An 18,544-nucleotide genomic window follows, 5' to 3' on the forward strand; every position below is an offset into this window, starting at 1 on the left:
AAACACCCAGGGCAGCACAGTGAGGGCTGAGCTCCAGCCAGCAGATGCAAGACCTAGGCCCCAGCCTGCTCTGAGCTGCCATACCCTCCAGTATCCCGGGGGCCTCCCTGCCCTGGTCCACCTCCATCACAGCTCAGGGCCAGTCCGCAGGCCCCTGCCCACCCCCAACACCGAGTGAGGGGTGCGCAGGAGGAATCTGTAGCTTACAGGGAGGGCCCTGCTGGCAGCAGGGTGTTAGGAGGGGGGAGGGGTAGCTGTCTCTGCCTAGACAGGGGCATGGGCACGGCCAGTCCCAGGCAGGTGGCAGGCTTACCCTTTGCCCACTTTCTTGTCCCCTGGCAGTTCCTGGGGTGTGGGCTCCAAGGAGGCCCAGCAGCCAGACCACCAGCTGCTTCCCCTCCCCACATAAGCCCTGGCCACAAAGCGCCCTCCCCCAGCTCTGCCTGCCTGTGGTGACAGCCTCTTGGCACTAGCTCTCTCCTCCCTCCATCTGTCAGGAATCAGTGCAGACAGACTGTGAGAACCACAGAGGAAGGAGCGACACTGTGTGGACCCTCCCTGCCCCCAGCCTCCCCAGTGTGCTCCCCACCCCACCCCACCCCATCTCTCTCTCCCTACTCCTCTGTCTCTGCCTTCTCTTCCATCTGTCTCCATCTCTCCCTACTGATGAAGACATCGACAGAGTGGGCATAGGGAGGGGAAGAGGACCAGCCAACCGGTGACCCCACTCGTAACTGCCACACACCACGGCCACAGCCCGGCCACCCATGTGGCTTCCCTTCTCCCCACCATTAAGGAGTCAGATGCTGTGGGACTATGGGCTCAGTGTCCCCATCTGTACAATGGGTGGAGTCATTCCTGCTGGCCCACCTCCCAAAGGCTACCATGAGCCTGGAGGCAACACGTAGGAAGGGCCTTGTCAACTGCAGAGCCTCATACAAGGCATGTGGCCAGCACCTCCAGCTTCTTTCTATTCATCACGAGAACAACAATCTCAGTGCTGCCCTCCACTTGGGAGGAGTGAGGCCAACTTGGGACATGGACAGACAGCCACATGCCTGGAAGAACAGAAATGGCGGTGGTAACACAGGCAGGCCCGTGAATGTTATGATTCTCACCACAGTCATACGAGGTGAGCAGGGCAGAGACGGGGAAACAGGCCAGAGAGGGGAGTCACGCAGCTGGGCTAGAGGCAGTCTGTAACAGCAGCCAGGCCTCCTGGCTCTATCCACACAGCTCCCCACTCAGGATGTTTGGCCCTGCTCTTCCAGACCTTCCAAGAGCCTGTTTCTTTCTTGAGTTCTCCCAAAAGGTGAGGAAGAAATCAGTCTTTTCTTTTGGCAGGGAGGGGTTGAAACAGGGTCTGGCTCCCTTACCCAGGCCAGAGTGCAGTGGCATGACTGTAGCCCACTGCAACCTCAAACTCCTGGGCTCAAGCAATCCTCCTGCTTCAGCCTCCCAAGTAGCTATAGGCATGAACCACGACACCTGGCTAATTTTTTTTTTTTTTTTTTGAGAGACAGAGTCTCACTATGTTGCCCAGGCTGGTCTTGAACTCCCAGCCTTAAGTGATCCTCCCATCTCAGCCTCCCAAAAATTCTGGGATTACAGGTGTGAGCCACTGTGCCTGGGCTTTTTCTTTGTTTTTAATTAAGTGAGCCGTGCCCAGCTAGCAGATTCCACAAGGGATGGAGAGGACTTCCTGGGGACCAGAGAGGGCAGTGGCCAGGGCTTGGGGGCTCAGCTAGACTGGTCAAGTGTCCCAGTTTGCTCACAACTGAAGGGGTTCCTGAGATGCAGGATGTTGAGTTTTAAAACTGGGATAGTTCTGAGCAGCCGAGGAGGCATCTTCAATTTATGCATGGCAAGCACACGGCAATGCTGACATGCTGGGCAAACGAAGTGGGCAGTTTCGCTGAAAAGAGAGCAAAACCTCTGCTCACCCCCTGCTCCTGTGAAGCTTGGACCAGGGTTCCAGAGGCCCAGTGGAGAGGAAGTTCTGGTCTAGCTGCAGCCTCAGGGTCATGCGGGGCCATGTCTGATCCCAGTCACAGCACAGATGTGCCCGAGGTGACAGGGAAGGGTCTTGGGTCCTCATCCCCTTCATAGCAGAGGAAGCTGAGGTTCAGAAAAGGTCACACATTAAGTTAGGGGCTGGTGTTCCCAGGGCATGGCCTGCTTTCCCATCTGTAGATCCTCCCCAGGTCCTGGCAGGGCACCTGACACAGAACAAACCCTCAGTGAATGTTGGAGCTGGGACCCAAAGGCTCCAGTCCACAGCAGGCGCTTCCCAGGGACTCACAGAAAACCACACCCAGTCATATGTGGCAAGAGGGGCTGGAAACCTAGCAAGGGGTCAGGGGCACCCTCCACCCCTCCTTCCTCTGCCATCCTCCGCAGGTCCCTGTCCCCCTGAGGTTTGTGGACTGCACTGTGAACCACAGACTCTAAACCAGGCCATCATGGTACAGAGTGTGGGGAAACACAAGGATGGGAGAGCCCAGAGGAGACTCTGACCCACCTAGGGGAGGAAGCACCCTGGAAATGGTGACTCCAGGCTTGCAGGTGAGGCCGGACAAGCAGAGGTGGGGCCTTCCAGGCTAGGGGCCTGCATGCAAAAGGGCCTGAGGCTTCTCCTGGGGGTGTGGCTGAACAGGAGACGCCTGGGGCTTGGGGTCAGTGCCAGGTGAGACCTGGGGAGGAGACAGGTGCATGTCCGGTCTTGAAGGGCTCTGACTGTCAGTTAAGAAGACTTGGTCCTATGAGGGGTGGGCGTCACTGCAGAAGCTGAGCAAGGAAAGGGTGTAGCTTTGCATCTCTCAGAGCACTCAGCTGCAGAGTGAAGATGGGTTTGGAGGAGAGAACAGAAGCTAGGAAGGGGCTGCTGCTGAGATCCAGGAAGGGCATGGCAGTGGGTGGCGGGGGCAGAAGAGGCCCAGGCTGGCAGGTAGGCAGGGTGAGTGTCAGGACTTTCCTCCTTCCCCTATTCGGGGTGAGGGCTCAGAGGGAGGAAGAGAGGGGTTGTGATGACTCCCAGGTTCCTGCCCAAGGCCCAGGCAATGCCTGCGCTCTGGACTAGTCCAAGAGGCAGAAGAGGTTCAGCCACAGCCCCCCAGTGCTATATGCTGTGCCACAGTCATTGCAGGATCTGGGCGCTGCTGCCCTGCTACCCAGGAGAGCAAGCTGTCCATAACGATACCTTTGCCTCCAGGCACGGCATTTCTGTCCTCACCCTCCACTTCTCAAAGCCCTGGGAGGCAAGTCGCAGGATGCAGCTAACATTTATAGAGCCTGTGAATGTGCATGCCACCAGGCCCCACGCTAGGGGAGCCAAAGAAGCAGTGGCCCCAGAGAGGATGGTCCTTATCCGAGCCCACACCACAAGTCAGCTGTCACAGGCTGGACTTCCCTAAGCATGGGAGCTGTGGCAAGAATGCAGGTAGGAAGGGACATGTGGCAGGCTTTCAGTGAAGGTGGGGGCAGACTCTGTAAGCAGAGTTCCCATTAACAGAGCTGGGATCAGAGAGGGCAGGAGAGCTGCAGGGGACAGATCTGGGATTGACAGAAGAGCAGGTTTTCTAACAGGAAGAGCAGTCCAGGGGCGGGGAGCTGCTTGGTCAGTGGGTGAGTGCCCAGTCCCCGGACACATTGGACCCCCTGACCTCCACCCCACTAGGCTGCTGAGGAAACTCCTGCACTGGGATGGAAGGGGGAGGCCGCTTTGGCCTAAGGAAGATGCTGCCCACAGCTCACACATCCATTCACTCAACACCTTCACCAGGGGCCTGCTCTGAGCCACGCTGGTGACAGTGGGCACCAGGGCTGGGTGGGGCAGAACCAGATAAGCCTCCTCTGTCACCCTTCTCCACCCTGATCCAGGAGGTGAGGCCAGAGCCCAGCGGGAGTAGGAGATAGAAGCATGGGTCCCTTCAGCCCTGGCTGACTATGCACCATGTCACAGGCCTGTGTCCTGGCCACTAAAGGACCAAGTGTCCATAACTTCCTGGGCATATTTAGGGCACAAGGCCAGGGGCCAGGCAGGGCCAATGATAATGTAATCTCCTTCTGCACCCCACCCCTCCTGAAGGTCCCTAAGGCTCTGGGCTCATTTCCTAATGAGGTTCCTAGAAGGCCTCTCCCTAATTAAACTGGGCCAGCAAGTGACAGCCTGGAGCGGCAGGGAAGAAGGGGAGATAAAGGAGTCTTTCTGGGGGCTCCCTGGCTCCTCCTACTCCACCCGGCAGTGCAGCAGCCCAGTAAGGATGGGGATTCCTGAAGGACAGATGGGAGAGGGAGGTTCAGAGAAGGAGGTCAATAGAAGCCCAGGCAATCTTGAATTGAGCACTGCAAGTGCACCACACACTGCTCTTAGTGTGCCTCAGAAGTTAACTCACCTGTCAATCCCACAACCACCTTGAGGGGTGGCTCCATTCTCCAGATGAGGCAGGTGCTCAGAGAGGTGAAGTCATTTGCTTGGGGCCCCACATCTGGGAAGTGGTGAGGTGTGGACTTGACCCCAGGCGGCCTGGTAGGGCCCTGCTGTTATCCATGTCATGATAGATCCTCTCCCGGATGAGGTAGGGGCCCGTCCTGGGGACTTGCACATCTACACCTCCCAGCTGGCTTTGCACCAAGTGGGCCTGGAAGGGGCTGGGGCAGAATTTCAAAAGCTGCCCCAAGTGACGCAAACCACTGATCTAATCCTCAGTCTCTCAGAGCCCCAGAGCAGGAATATACCCAGGTCACATGGCATGTTGGGGACAAAGTGAGGCTGACAGCCTGGAGGGCAGCCAGCCAGGTAGGTCAGTTAGCCAGCAGCAACAAGGGATCAGGCCTCTGTCGCAGAGGGGAGACATCAGCACAGGACCTTCAAGGGTGGGAGAGACCAAGGGCCAGAGGGGAGGGCAAGGCATGGTGGGGGAGGTGGCAGAGAGAACAGGTGCTCAAGCCACATGGGCTGCCAGAGCACTCTGCCCTGGTTTGGTCCAATTCAGTGGTGTAAGAAGAACCGATTGGCTCATGGGACTCGCACACTGAGGGCCAAGGAGGTTTCTGGTACTTTACATAGGCCAGGAATTATTTATTACCCACGTTGTACAGAGCGGAAATCTGGGGTTCCATTCAAAGGACTTGCCCCAGGGCCTCCCAACCAGGAAGTGCCAGAGCTGCAGCTGGAAGCCAGGTCTGGCTGCTGCTGGAGAGGCCACGTTGGCCGATGTACCACTTGGCCCCTACAGTGGAGAAGCAGGCAGTAGAGGCAGGCTGGGAATGGGGAGGGGAGGGAGACAAAAGAGCGTCGCATAGGCAGCTGATGTAGAGTCTGCTCTCACTGGCTCATAGGTATTAAAAAATCAGCCCCGTCAGAGCTCAGCACAAAAATAAGCAGGCGGAAAAAGCCTCCAGTAGATGTAGGCTCTGCTAATAAACAGTTGTATGGTTTAGGCCATGTCTCCTGTTGGGGACCCATGGGGTTGGATTTCACAGCCCCTGCCCCCCTGCTTCCTGCCCTGGGCCTCAGAGAACAGGGTCAGCTCCTTGGAGCACCTGGTACCTGGGGCCTGGCCATGGCAGACTCCCACCATGTGAATCCCTGACTCTTAGGGGAAAACAAAAGAATTCCGCAGAACGGGACTGAGAGGCACTGGAGATGCCCCACTCCCAAGGGGCAGAGACCCCAAGAGGGGCAAGCATCTGCCAAATAGCCACTCGGCAAGGTGGGAACAGAGGAGAAAGGCTGCTGTTTATAACAAGCAGCCCTCCGGGTAGGGCCAGAGCACACGCGGCCTGGGGAGGAGAGGCTGCTGTGGCAGAGGGCAGGCTGGGAAGAGAGACTGCTGGCACCCCTCCAGCTACAAATCATTCCCCACCACGATTGCCTAGTGGGGAGCGGGGGGAGGGGGGGTGGGCTCTGGCTTGGTTTGGGCAGACTTAGCGGGTATGGGAGAAGTGTCATCTTGGCCCCGTAGTCTCCACAGGTCCAGAATAGTCACCTCCCTCCTGGTACACACCCCCTCCTCTGAAGCACACACCCCAAGCACACACACATGTGCCCATGCCCATGGCCGAGAAAGGGCTCTGAGAGAGTAGGGCAGCAGATGGCAGCTCAGGGTCCAGGAAGTGGGGGAGGGAGGGAGGGGAGGAGTGCTGGCTTGAATGTCCCTGGATTCAGGCCACCAGGAAAGCCCACCCTTGGCCTCTAGCTATTCAATCGGGCAGCTTAACCTGGGCCTGATAGGACCTTCCTGCCTCTCATCAGCTGCCAAGTCTCTGATGTTAGCCCGGACCCACTGGGGAACCAAGGCCCCACGTGTGGCTAAGTACCGTGGCAGGCTCGGCTGGCTAACCGGGCCCCTCTGGGCCACTCAGGAAGCAGCCACCCTGGGGCCCCAGCGCAGATGGGGTAGGATGAGATGGCTCCGACAGTCCCTCCCAGCCCGAGGAGCTGCTGTTCTCTCAGGCAGCCAAGTCCTCCCAACTGGCCAGTTGACCTAAATCTCTCCTGCTGCTATTTCGCCACTGCCCTCTTGTTGTGTCCTTGGTGGAGGAGGAGGAAAGCTAAGGACAGTTCCTTTTACTCAGCCATTCCCTGTGCAGGAATCACAGGCTTAGGAAGGGAAGGGAAACACTCATTTTCAGGGCCAGGCTCTGGGCAAAGTACTTTCCTCAGCCTGCACACCTCCGGAATATGGGCTCATTTTCCCCCTTTTGGAAAGTCTCATGAAGCTGGTGGGCCTCACTCCATTTTTCTCCATCACTGCACTGCATCCGGCCCAAGTGTGAGTGCAGGAAGAAGGCAGAAGGGAAAGTCACCCAAGGAACCTGGGCCTCAGGGTGGAGCTCTGGAAGTGGAGCTAAGGAGTCCAGCTGCCCTGTTTCCCTGCCCAGAATCCAGCCCACCAAGCCAGCTATACTCCCTGCACTGTCACCAGGTAGTAAGGCACAGATCCCCGCCCTAGGCCAGGACTGGCCAGCTCCAGCCCTGAACCCAGCTCCAGGCACAGGAGTCTGCTCCGAGTGCTGGGGGCACTGCAGGTGGAATAAGGACCAATGAGTGAAGGGAAAATGAAGTTCAGAGAGGGAGAGCCATTTGCCCAAGGTCACACAGCAAGTTAGGGGCATAGATAGAAGAATTAGAAAGCTATGGAGGAGATGCCTTCTACCGTACCCTGAGAAGAATGAAGGAACAGTTTTGTACTCTTCTGCTTTTTTTTTTTTTTTTTTGGTGGGGGTGAAAGCCCTTGGGGCCAGAACACCATTGTCCTCTCTCCTGGCTTTGCTTTCTGTGGCCTGGATATGGCTACTTTGTCCCATGGGACCAGAATGAGGTGGCCCTGTGCTCAGAGAAGAGGGAAGTCCTTCAGCTGCCTGCCTCGCTGGAAAGGAGAGCCGTGGGGCCATAGAGGGAGAAAGTTCTGAGATGGGAAAGATTCTCCCCTCTAGAGAGCAAAATGGCAATGCTGAAAATGCACACACTCAGCAGCTCCTTTCCTAAGAACTTAGTCTAAGGAAAGGACCAAGCAAATGCACAAGGATGGAGTTCAAGGATGTCCATCCTAGCATTGCATACAGCAGGGAAAAACATGGAAGCAAACAAACATACATCTATCAACGGGAGAAAATGTCATAAATTATGGAAGATCCACACAACAGAATACTATCTAGCCCTTTAAAACAAGGATGTGAACGACTGTTATTGCCATAGAAAGCCATATGTGAAAACAACCGGCATAACATGGCCTCATTTTTGTTAAAAAAAAAAAAACAAAACATACATTCATGCCCAAGAACTCACATGCAGAGAAAAATCTCTAGAAGGCTATGCTGCTTACATAGTGGTACTAGCAAGGGTGAGGACTACCTTCGTCCAAGCTGGAGTGCAGTGGTGCGATCTTGGCTCACTGCAACCTTCATCTCCTGTTCTTTATTAACTGTGTTTTTCATTACCAGTATAAAATTACTTTCAGCTAACCAGAAGTTACTTACCCTGAAAACTAAATAAGTAAAATCAGTTGAAGTGAGTTTTAGCTCCAGAACTACCAATAACTGGGTGAGTCTCTTATCCTCTCTGAGTTCCTCATCAGGGAATGGGGATCATAATGAACTCCTGCACCGCCTGCCTCCCAGGAGCACGCCTGTGAGGCACCAACTGGAAAAGCCATCCAAGGATTATGGCAGGTTGAGAGGGCTGGAAACTAAGATGCCCTCCAGAGTGGCTGGGATGAAGTCCCCTGTGGTACCTCAAGGCCAGTGACCAGGGGAGGATGGGGGCCACATGACCACTCCCGTGGACTCCTAGACAGACTGGCAGATGGCTTTGGGCTGTCTGTCCTGCCACGTGCCACGTTCCAAGGGGCAGGCATGTAGAGGCCATGAGGGGTCATGGGAACTGTGTGCACCACACGAGCCCCACAGCCCTGGGCTCGCTGGGTGACTCTCAGTTACCGAGGACACTCCATGGCGCCTGAGAGTACGCCACATTCTATGCCCCCAAAGCAGCTAGGCCCGGCTCTCCCATTGTGGGTACCTAGGCTGGGCCCCACCAGAGACAAAGAGGTCAGAGCGGGTGCAGTCAGTGAAGAACTCGGTCAAGACTGAGCAGGATTCCCCTGAAGGCCCTCAGCCCCTCCCATGCCACTCCGGCTGCGGGGTGATTACTGGAGTCTATGACATATGGCAGCTTGTGAGAGGAGCTGGGGTGAGCAGGGCTGATAATTAAAACCACTGCCGGGGGACACAGCTCATGCTGGAGGGCGCCCGAGGGGCCGGGCTGCTCAGGAGGGAGCTGGCACACCCACTGGCAGGTGCCGGCAAAGAGGGATGCCTGGAAAGGAAGAGAGGCCCCAGCACAGCCCGCAAGCCACACTTTACTGTCATCGTGACTGGGATGTGTGAATGCATATCTCCTTTCAGCTGCCTTAGACTTGTAGCCAGACAGGCATGGCCCAGTCCTGCCACTGACCAGCGGGGCCACCCAGGGCAAATGACTTCATCTCTCAGAGTCTCGGCTCTCTCCTCTGTGAAATGCAGTCATGATACCTCAAGGCACCGGCTGAAGGAGGTCTTGCATGAGAAAGCCCCCTCACTAGCTCGCTCCCTAACTCTTCTTAGTGTTAACGTGAGTATTTTAGATGACTTCTTGGCAATCCAGAGGTGGGCAAGCAGGGCCCAGTGGGGCCAGTGGTGCATCTGAGGTCCCCAGTCAGGAGCCCAAAGCCCTTCGGTACTGCAAAAGGCCTGTGTCCACCCCTCAGCCTGAGAGCACCCTGTTCCCAGATCATCCAGAGGTTGGGAGTGGGAGGGGAAAGCACATACAGTTGTGACTCCAGTCCTGCCCAGAATTGAGGACACCTGAGTTCTGAGAATGGGTCCCTACTGACAATGGAGCCAATTCGATCACCAGACCCTTGGTTTCACCTTTCTAAACCTGGGTGCGAGGAGGCAGCCAGGCCCTGTGTTAGTACAGAGAGTAAAAGAGATGACCCTGGGCTGACACTCCCTGAGGTCATCTGCATCACTATTATCAGGTCCTCAGTTTCCCCTTCCATACAGTCAGAAGAAGAATCAGCATCTAACAGGCAAAGGCTGAGAGAAGTCTATGGAAACTGGAATGTCATCCCCATGGGAGCTGGAAAAGGGAGGCCTATGTGAGGGCTCTGTGGGGTCTCCAGAGAACAGGGTCCCTCCCCAGTCCTACTCCCCAGGTCAGAAACTGGTAGCCCAGGGAGGCACTGCTGAGTCCTGCAGCTGCTCCCCACTTCCTCCCATACCCTCCAAGCACCAGCCTCTGACCCCACCAGGGTAGACAGCGCTCAGCGGGGAATGGCTTAAGAAGAGTCTGGGCTCCAGACCAGACAGACCTGGGTCAGATCCTGGCTCCACCACTTAACGGTCATGACATTGGCCAAGTCCCGTCTCCTTTCTGAGCCTCAGTTTCATCATCTTCGAAATTAGAATAATGAAAAACTAGCCCTCCCAGGGTTGTGAGTAGTGAAGCTAAAGGATGTGAATTGTCCAACGTGGTCCCAGGCATGGGATATAGCTGTTATTAGCTACTCCCTTGAGGAAACGACTTTGGAATTCCTACTGCCCAGCACAAGGCTGGCGGAGCGCACGATGTTGAGAAGGATCTGCAACTGTGGGAAGAACAAGGACAAGTTGTGGTAGCTCAGGGCCTGAGGTGCTGGAGGACAGGGGTCTAGAAAGGCATCTCTGCAGGAGATGGCATCCCTGCCAGGCCTTCAGAGCCTGGGTGATCTGGATGTGTGGGCATTTTGGGGGCAGGTGCTACCAACGTTACTTAGGCCTGGGGCTGCAAGGCCTGGCTCCACAACCCTAAGGACACAACCCCACACCCTCCCACAGACCCCAGTGCTGGCCCCCTGGGACAGCATGGGCCTGGGAGTAGACCACTAACCTGGTGCTGGGAGAGCATGCATGCATTTACTTCCCTCGAGGGGGTGCCTGTTCCAGCCGCCCTCTGGGCTCTCGCTCCTCACCGCCCCCTGGGGATCTCTCTCTCTCTGGCTTCACCTGCTACCAGCATTTCCCCAAGGAGGAAAGCTGTCAAGTCGGACACCAGTAGACAATCGGGGAGGAAGAAGCCAACCATCCCTGAGGCCCCAGGGACTCACACAGGGGAACGCTGACCTGGGAGGGCCCAAGGGAAAGTCTTCAGCAAACACTCCCAAGGCCTGCTAGGGCCTGCTGGGCAGTGCCATGGGGGATGCAGGCCCTCCTCTCCTTCCCAGGCACAGCCAAGAGGAAAGGAGCAGACAGGACAGAAGCCAGCCTCTAGGACCAGCACACGGCCAGAGGGAAGCCATCCACTGCCCCTCCTAGGGCCCTAGGCCTGTTTGACTCATTTCTTCCCCCAGCTCCTTTCCAAGCAGCTTTCTGTCACCTTTGCTGTGGCTGGGCAACTCCCTGGCTAAGGCGAGCACCAGCTGCAGGAACCTCAGACATCTGGCTAAGCAGACAGGAGCAGGGGAATCAGGGGGTCCGGGGTGGCCTGCAAAGACCAGAGTCAGGTACCTAGAGACCTCAGTGAAACCCCTCCCACCAAGAACAGCCTCACCCACTGCCATTCACTGAACACCTGCTTACCAGGCACGTGACCTCATTTAATCCTCACATTTAATCTCTGAAAAGGAAGGCCTAGTATCACCCTCACGGCCATTCATCCAGGAGGCGACAGCTGGGATGTAAAAACCAGGTGTGTCTGAGTTGTGACTTTGACATGGGTCTCTAAGTCTCTTATCTCAAATCCTGTATCTCAGCCTGGAGGCAATGGGGTGTCAGGGAAGGCTTCCTAGAGGAGGTGACACCTGCACCAGATTTCCTAGGTGTCCATTTTATCTGCACCAGATAAAATGAATCTAGCCAGTGAGGGAGCAGGGTGTCCGGCAGACGGAATGGCACACACAAAGGCCTGGAGGTGAGAAGCAGCAGGAAGGTAAGAGTGTGGCAGAAGCTAGTTTGGTGTCACAGGCTCACAGGAAGAGGTGGAAAGAGGTTGCAGGGAAGTGGGTAAGAGGAGCAGGTCACAGAGGGCCAAATACAGAGGAGTCTACACTGACTTTATCCTCCGGATAGTTGGGAGCCCCAGGAGGACTCTGGATGGTGGAGTTGCCTGGTCAGATGAAGAAGGGGAGGTTCAGAAAGGAGCCGCACTGTCGTCAGATGGCTCCATCCACGAAGGAGATGAGGCTGGGTCCAGTGTCAGGAGCACGCGTCCAGGCCACACACTGAGGGCCAGATGCGGGCTACGGCACAGGCCAGGAGCTGTGGCCGAGCTTTAATTATTTATGAGGCTGTTTCCCAGCAAGCCTCAGCACTCCTGCAGCCTGGCCTTGCCCAGCTAATGAACTCTCAGCCATGGGAGACCTCCCTGTGGCCACTCTTTATTAAACCTGGGATGGAGGGGTGATGGGTGCTGGGATAACAAAAGAGTCCAAAGAAGCCTGAACAAAGTCGAGGTCAGTGAGCACAAAACTGGTCCACCTGTCCAGCCAGCCTTTCCGCGAGAAGCACAGAACTTCCTGGAGGAGGAAGTGAGGTGGAGTAGCCTTAAGATGTCATCTCAAGACAGGGAAGTGAAGGCCTGGGAAGGACCTACCTAAGGTCACCAGCCAGTACTTGAGACAGTACAAGTTCCATAGCTGGTCACCCACATTCACACCCCAGCAGTTCTACACCCTTGGGCCAGTTACGTAACCCGCCTGTGCCTCGATGAGATAGGACTAATTCAGATACTTCATAGTGTTGCCCCATTTTGTAGAATAGAGGAACGAGGGGCGATGCATGGACAATCTCAGCACGACGCCCGGTCCACAGCAAGTGCTCAGTCAGTGTTCATCGGCGCTATGGTTACTATAGTTGTGACTCTGGGAGTAAAGGCCGGGCCACAGACCAGAATCTCTGCCTCTGCCCCCAGACACTAGGGAGCAACAGGAAACTGAGGCCCAGGGGCCAAATGGCCTACGTGACCCAGGCCCACAGCCAGGAATCCCACCCGACTTCCCCTGGCTGGGCTTCCTTGGGCCTGGCTCTCTGGCTTCCAGCTCCTTCCTCCACTTTGAAGGTTCTTTGAGCTGGGAACTAAAGCCCCAGGAGCTTTTCCCTCTTCCATCCCACAAGCTCCAGCTGTGTCTCCAAAGAGCCAAGTCCCAGCCACTGTGGATGAGGCTCGGGACTTAGAAGGCCTCAGTTTGAGTTCCAGCTCCAACCCTGAGGAGCTCTGTGACTTTGGGGGAGTCACTTCACCCCTCCAAGCCTATGTCCTCTATAATATAGGAACCATACCACCTGTTTTTAAATGGTAAACTCTGGGGGAATGCTATTAGTTACCATCTTTCAAGGCCTAGTTCAGCTGTCTCCTCCTCCAGGAAGCCTTCCTTGGCTTCCTTAAAAGTTCCCTCCTTCCAGCCTGGTGGTATTCAGGGGCTGCATTCTGGCCCCTTTGGGAACTTGGTCTCATTTTGCCTCACACAGACTCTGTCTACAAATTCCACCCCCCATTTTGCAGGCCCAGAGATGTACAAAGGTGGGGCAGCTGAAGCCCTCTTGCAGGGTGGTGTGCCAAAGAGGTGGTCAGGGGTGAGGCATGGAGATTGCTCACGGAGGAGCAGCTTTTGTTATCCCAGCACCTATCACCCCTCCATCCCAGGTTTAATAAAGAGCTCCTCAGGGACGAGCCAACAGCTGTCTCTCCTGCAGGGAGAACAGTTCAAAGAAATTCAGTCTGGGCAGGTGGCCTAGAATGGGGGAAGGGCTGAGGAAAGAACATTTTCCAGCACCTGGCCTCAACACAGCCAGTGTAAGCCCCACTCCATTCTTCAGTTTCCCTTTATGGCTACCAGGAGTCCGTTTCTAAAGGCCGTGGAGGTGGGAACACTCATCCATCCGTTCCCTTCTTGCCAGCCCTGTGTGTCTATGTGCACAGCCAGCGTTGGAGGGACAGCTGCCCCTGTTTGGCAGATGAGGAAACAAGCTCAGAAAAGCCAAGCCATGTGTGATTGCTACTTGGTACTATCAGCAGTGCCACCACCCTTTCCACTCCAAGCTTGAACGTCATTCACTTTTGTTTAATAACTCCCTGCCTATGACTCTACCCCATGCATCTCAGAGCCATGCAGGAGCCCAGCTTGGCCATTGGAGCTCTCTTGGCCCACCTGAGCGTCACTCAGCACCCAGCTACTTTACTCCTCCATCTTGTCCAAAGCCTAACATGGAGCTGAAACGTGCCAGGCCTAACATTTAAAGCCTGTCTTTCCAGCTCCTAGATCACACTCCTAGTGCTTTCCGCACCACACTCCCCACCTCAGCAGACAGTGCCCTGAACTCGAGGCAGGCAGAGATCCTGACCAAGTTCTGTCATCCTGAGCTGTGTGACCTTGCATAAGTCACTCAACTTCTCTGAGGCGGCATCCTTATCTAGAAAGTAGAATGACAAGAAAATTTCTGCTTTTCACAGCCATCCTCACAAGGACAGTTGTTATAAAGAGCCAGGGAGATAAGGCATAACCAGCCCAGAAACGCACAGTTTCTATTCCTTGCCTCATCCTCAGTACTCCCACTCTTAGGAGACCACAGAACAACTCCCAGTGAGGAAACTCACTGCAATATTTTACCAAGGCAGAGCCATTTTCATAACCTCAACAGCACTAGGAAATGGTCCAGGGTCATGATTAGACTAAGAACTCTAGAGTCAGATGCTTAAGTTCAGGCTCCTACTTAACAACTCAGTAGCTGCTAAGCAGGTAACTTAACAGTTCAGTGCCTCAGTTTTTGTTTGTTTGTTTTGTTTTTTAATCTCTAAAATAGGACTGTTATGAAGATTAAAGGAGTTTATACAAGATAAGTACTTACTGCAGTGCTTGGCACAGTTAATGGTCAGCACATGTTAGTCTCATTACTTCCAATTTCACTTTAGAACTGGTCCTCAAAACAGTCCAGTGAGGTTGCTGGGGCAAGAATTATGTGAACCCAAGTGGTCAGGTGAGGAAACTGAGGCAGGAGGGAAAGATGTGCTAGAGACATAGACTCAGGCAGTCTAGTTCTGCCACGCACAAGACACAAAGCCAACTTTGGGTTAGGTCTGAAAGTGAACGGGAGGGTGACTGGCAAACACAGTCAAAAACCAAAACGATTCAACAGAGAGGGTGCCTGTCCAAGTGTCCCGCGACCCTTTCTGTGCAGTGTGGGGCTGTGGGCCTGTCCACCTGTCGCTCTCCTCCCTCAGACCCTGTCAGTGTTCCCTGGCTGGCAGGGCTGGCCTGTCTTGGAGGGCACCCCAGCGCCTGGCACACAGCAGATGCTCCCGAATGATGAATGAATGACTGCCTGGGTCTATGTCTCTAGGAGAGCCATGTTTTTCTGTTCCCGGAACTACATTTCTTCCATCGTGGCAACTGCCTGCTAACTAGTTCCCGGTCCCACAGACACTCTGAAACCCTGTGCACTCTGAGAAGAAACTTCAAAATCAGTCGCGCACGCCCAGCAAAGGCAGCCGGCAGCCGTTTCACGCGTGGCCTCGGGCTTCTCGGGCCCCTTCCAGGAAACAAACTCTTCCTCCTGGTACCCTCCTTCCTGGTGTGCCACATGACTCAGAGCCGAGCAGGGCTAGCAGAAAAGCGCGGTCTGCTAACCAGGGTGGCTCAAAAAGCTCTTCACTGTGACTCGGCAGAAAAGTGGCGCCCGAGCCCCGCCTGCACCTACCACCCTGAGGATGTGCGCGGGGGTGTGGCCGGGGCGGGGCCGGGGCAGGGCAGTGCCCCCGCGCTCAGGGAACCCGAATACTACACATCCATCTGCTCCGCGATTGGCCGCTCCGGCCACGGGGGCCTATGGGGTGGTCCTCGCCCAGCCAATCGGGCCCTGGGGAGCCCATTCATTCACAAAAACTGAGCAGGAAAAGGAGCGCAGTGCGGCCCGGAGCTGCGTGGAACTTTGAAACACGCGCCCGTCCCGCGGGGCCGAGGCAGGAGTCCGAGAGGGCCGTGTTTCGGGAAGCTAGACCTTTGCAGGGACTGCCGCGTCCCCGCCCACAGCTCCGGTTCAGCCTCCCCAGCATGGTGCTCCTTCCTCCTCCGGCACACTGCCAGGGGCTCCGCCCCGGCCCCACCAGGACACGCCAGCTTTCCTGCCCGCTCCGGGTCGCTAAGAGCCACCCGGCCCCGAGGGAGGCGGTGCCCAGGCGGTTTCCCGGTCGCAGGCACCGGCGGCAAGTCCCGCGCAGGTGGCAGCGCCGCGGCTGCGGCCACGTGCGCGCCAAGCATGGTGCCCCCCACCGTTCCTTTTCTCTCCCCGGGTCTGAGCTCCCTGGCCCGCCACTCACGGCAGTCGTCCTCGTCGCTGTGGTCTGAGCAGTCATCGTCCTCGTCGCATCTCCACACAGAGGGGATGCAGCGCTCGTTCCGGCACTGGAATTGGTCCTTCTCGCACTCCTTGGCCGGCCCTGCGGGGGAGGGAGCGTGAGCTGGATCAGCGGACTCGGCCCCTCTCCCCACCATGCAGCCAGGGCCACCCGGAAGGACCCTCTGGGGAGGAGGAAAGGGGGCGATTATGGAGACCCCGGGGGCTTCGGGCACACTCCATCCAAAGGGAGGGCACAATGGCAGGGGTTCCGTGGATGTCGGGCCGCTCGGTGGCACGGCGAGACCAGGCACCCAAAGTGTCACACGACCTGGGCATACCCTCAATTCAGACACACTCACCCGCACACGCGACCCATAGTCAGAGATCCGCGCACACGCAACCCATAGGGAGTCCCCGAGCCCGCGCGCCACGCGCAGTGGGAGCCGCAGGCACATCACCCTGGCAGGCAGCCCCCTCTCTCTCCGCCGCGCGCAGGGGTCTGCGGAAACGCATTGTCAGGCGGAGAAGCCGCCCGGCTCTGCTCATTACCGCCGCGGAGCGCGCGTGTCAAATAAACCCCAACGGCGAGAATCACATAGCTCATCCAGAACCATGAATGGCCGCCCCTCCGGCAAAGTTCCCCGCTGGCCAAGCCCCCCTGCACCCCTCCCCCAAGAGCCGCTGCCCAGAGGGCAGAGCCCTCAACACCGAGGCCCGCGGGGGCGGGGGGCCGAGGGCAAATTCAGGAATAGCCGCGTCGCGTGGAGCCTGTCCGCCCCGGCGCCCCCGATAGCCCCGGGTTCGGGACCCCCCCCTCCCTCCTCCGGCCTCCGGGCCGCGCTTTGTTGGTGGCTAGGGCGGAGCAGAGCCGAGTCAGAGACCCGCCACACGCACCTTGGCCGCCGAGCAGCGGATCAGCCGCTGCCGCCGCGAGATGCTGGAGCCGCAGCAGCAGCAGCAGCAGCAGCAGCGCCAGGGGCCGGAGAGCGCCCGGCTCGGGGCGGCCCATGGCGGGCCCGGGGCTCCGGCCGCCGCGCCCCGCGCTCCCCGCGCCGCCGCCGCCGCTCCTCAGTCCTCTGAGTCCTTGCCGCGGCGCCGGGGCTGCCGCTGCCCCCGCCGCCGCCGCCGCCGCCGCTGCCGCCCGCCCCGGCTCCTCGGCTGCATTTCAAGCAGGTTCGGTGACGCTCGGCGGCGGGGCGGGCTCAGGCTGGGCGCGCGGCCCCGGCCCTGGGCGGCCGCCGCCAGCGCGCGCGCTCCCTCCCGCTGCCGTCTCCGCCCCACGCTCCCCCTGCCGCCGCCTCCTCGCCCTCCTCCCTCCTGTCCCTCGTCCACTCTTCTCTCAGCAGGTGCTCCATGGCCCTGCTCTGGGCTCGCCTGGATGCTGGGCTCTGCAGACGCAGGGATGGGCCAGGCGAGCCCCTCACCACGGAGGTAGCAGGTCCAGAGGAAGCAGCAGAGGCTTCCTGGAGGAGGTGACAGTCCGATCAGAGGCTGAGGGATGTCTAGGAGTGAGCCTGGGCGGGAGGGGAAATGATGTTCCAGGACGAACAGGCCTGTGCAGTGTGCGCGTGGGGCGGGGAAGAGAGGGATGGGGGTGAGGTACCAAGATGTGGATGAGCAGGGAGAAGCTGGGGGCGCAGGGCTGGACCCCTGCACCTGTCATGGGCTCCAGCTGGGATATTATAAATCCCTGTGGCTGGTTTGGTTTCCGTGCCATGTGCATCTGTGCATGTTGCACGCTCATGTGATCATGGGGACGTGAGGCAGGTGGATTGGGCCTGGTGCACAGACTGTTCATCGTCGTTAAGTACGCTCCAGGCGCCTAGGCAGAGGGGCAACCAGGGGGGCCCGCAGGGAAGACAAGGAATCCTCGCTGTGATGGAGAAAGGCGAGGTCTGTGGGGCGGGCCGGGCCCGGGGGGGGTGGGGGCGAAGAGGAGGGCACGGAAGGGATGCCATCCCTGCCGCTAGGGGCCGCGCACCTAGGCCGGCGCTGTCCGCCCCTGCTGTCTTCTGCAGGAAGGAGAAGGCGCCTCCTCCTCTGGAGGGCTGCAGCCCCCCTCACCCACGCTGGGGAGAATGGGTGCGGAGAGCAGAGCTGGGATTCGATTTCAGCCTCAGACTTGTGAGCCGGGTCCAACCCACACAACCTTCTTTAGAGAATGAGATTCCAGGACACTGACCACTCAAAACAACCGGCCTGCAGGTGCCAAGAGCCAGTGTTAGGTCCACCCTCCCTCCCCTCTTGCCCTTTCACCTCCCTCGCGGAGGGACAGGTGCTGTTAGCCCTTGGCCTGGAAACCACCCTGTCTCCTCAGCAGCCTCCTGAGCCCTAGTCCCCCAAAGGGCAGCCCAGTGGCAATGTCTGTGGCCACCCTACCAGAAAGGGACTTAGACCCCCAGAGAGCCCGGCACGGTGCTCCTGCCATCATCACCCCTTCTGTCCATTGTTCATTCAGTCATTCAGCAAGCATTTCAGGCCCTGTTCTGTGCCAACCCTGTGCTGGGCCTGCCGGTGCCAAGGTGAATCAGGCATGGTGCCAGCCCCAGAGAGGTCCCTGACCGGTGGGGAGACAGACCATTAGCACACAGACAATGAAATGCAGGCGTACTTTCACCTATATGTGCCAAACGCCGTTCAAGGCTCAAGGATACAGTGGAAACAGATAAGGTCCCTCCCTGCTCTCCTG

The 18,544-nt window shown here is 57.6% G+C and overlaps 1 protein-coding gene across 11 annotated transcripts in view; it reads right to left on the reverse strand.

The window, feature by feature from the left end:
- LRP8 (LDL receptor related protein 8) overlaps positions 1 to 17,059 on the reverse strand; it is an 82,072-nt gene extending 65,013 nt beyond the window's left edge. For all 11 annotated transcript variants that reach the window (XM_063613853.1, XM_055235303.2, XM_055235304.2 and 8 more), the window contains exons 1-2: positions 16,750 to 17,059; positions 15,836 to 15,955 (exon numbers count right to left, since the gene is read on the reverse strand). In XM_063613853.1, coding sequence (XP_063469923.1) covers positions 15,836 to 15,955; positions 16,750 to 16,864 — 235 coding nt within the window. In that variant the 5' untranslated portion in view covers positions 16,865 to 17,059. The remainder of the gene's footprint in view (positions 1 to 15,835; positions 15,956 to 16,749) is intronic.
- Between the last annotated feature and the right edge of the window lie 1,485 nt (positions 17,060 to 18,544).

The sequence above is a fragment of the Symphalangus syndactylus genome, chromosome 19 (assembly GCF_028878055.3).
Source record: "Symphalangus syndactylus isolate Jambi chromosome 19, NHGRI_mSymSyn1-v2.1_pri, whole genome shotgun sequence".
Classification (NCBI taxonomy): domain Eukaryota; kingdom Metazoa; phylum Chordata; class Mammalia; order Primates; family Hylobatidae; genus Symphalangus; species Symphalangus syndactylus.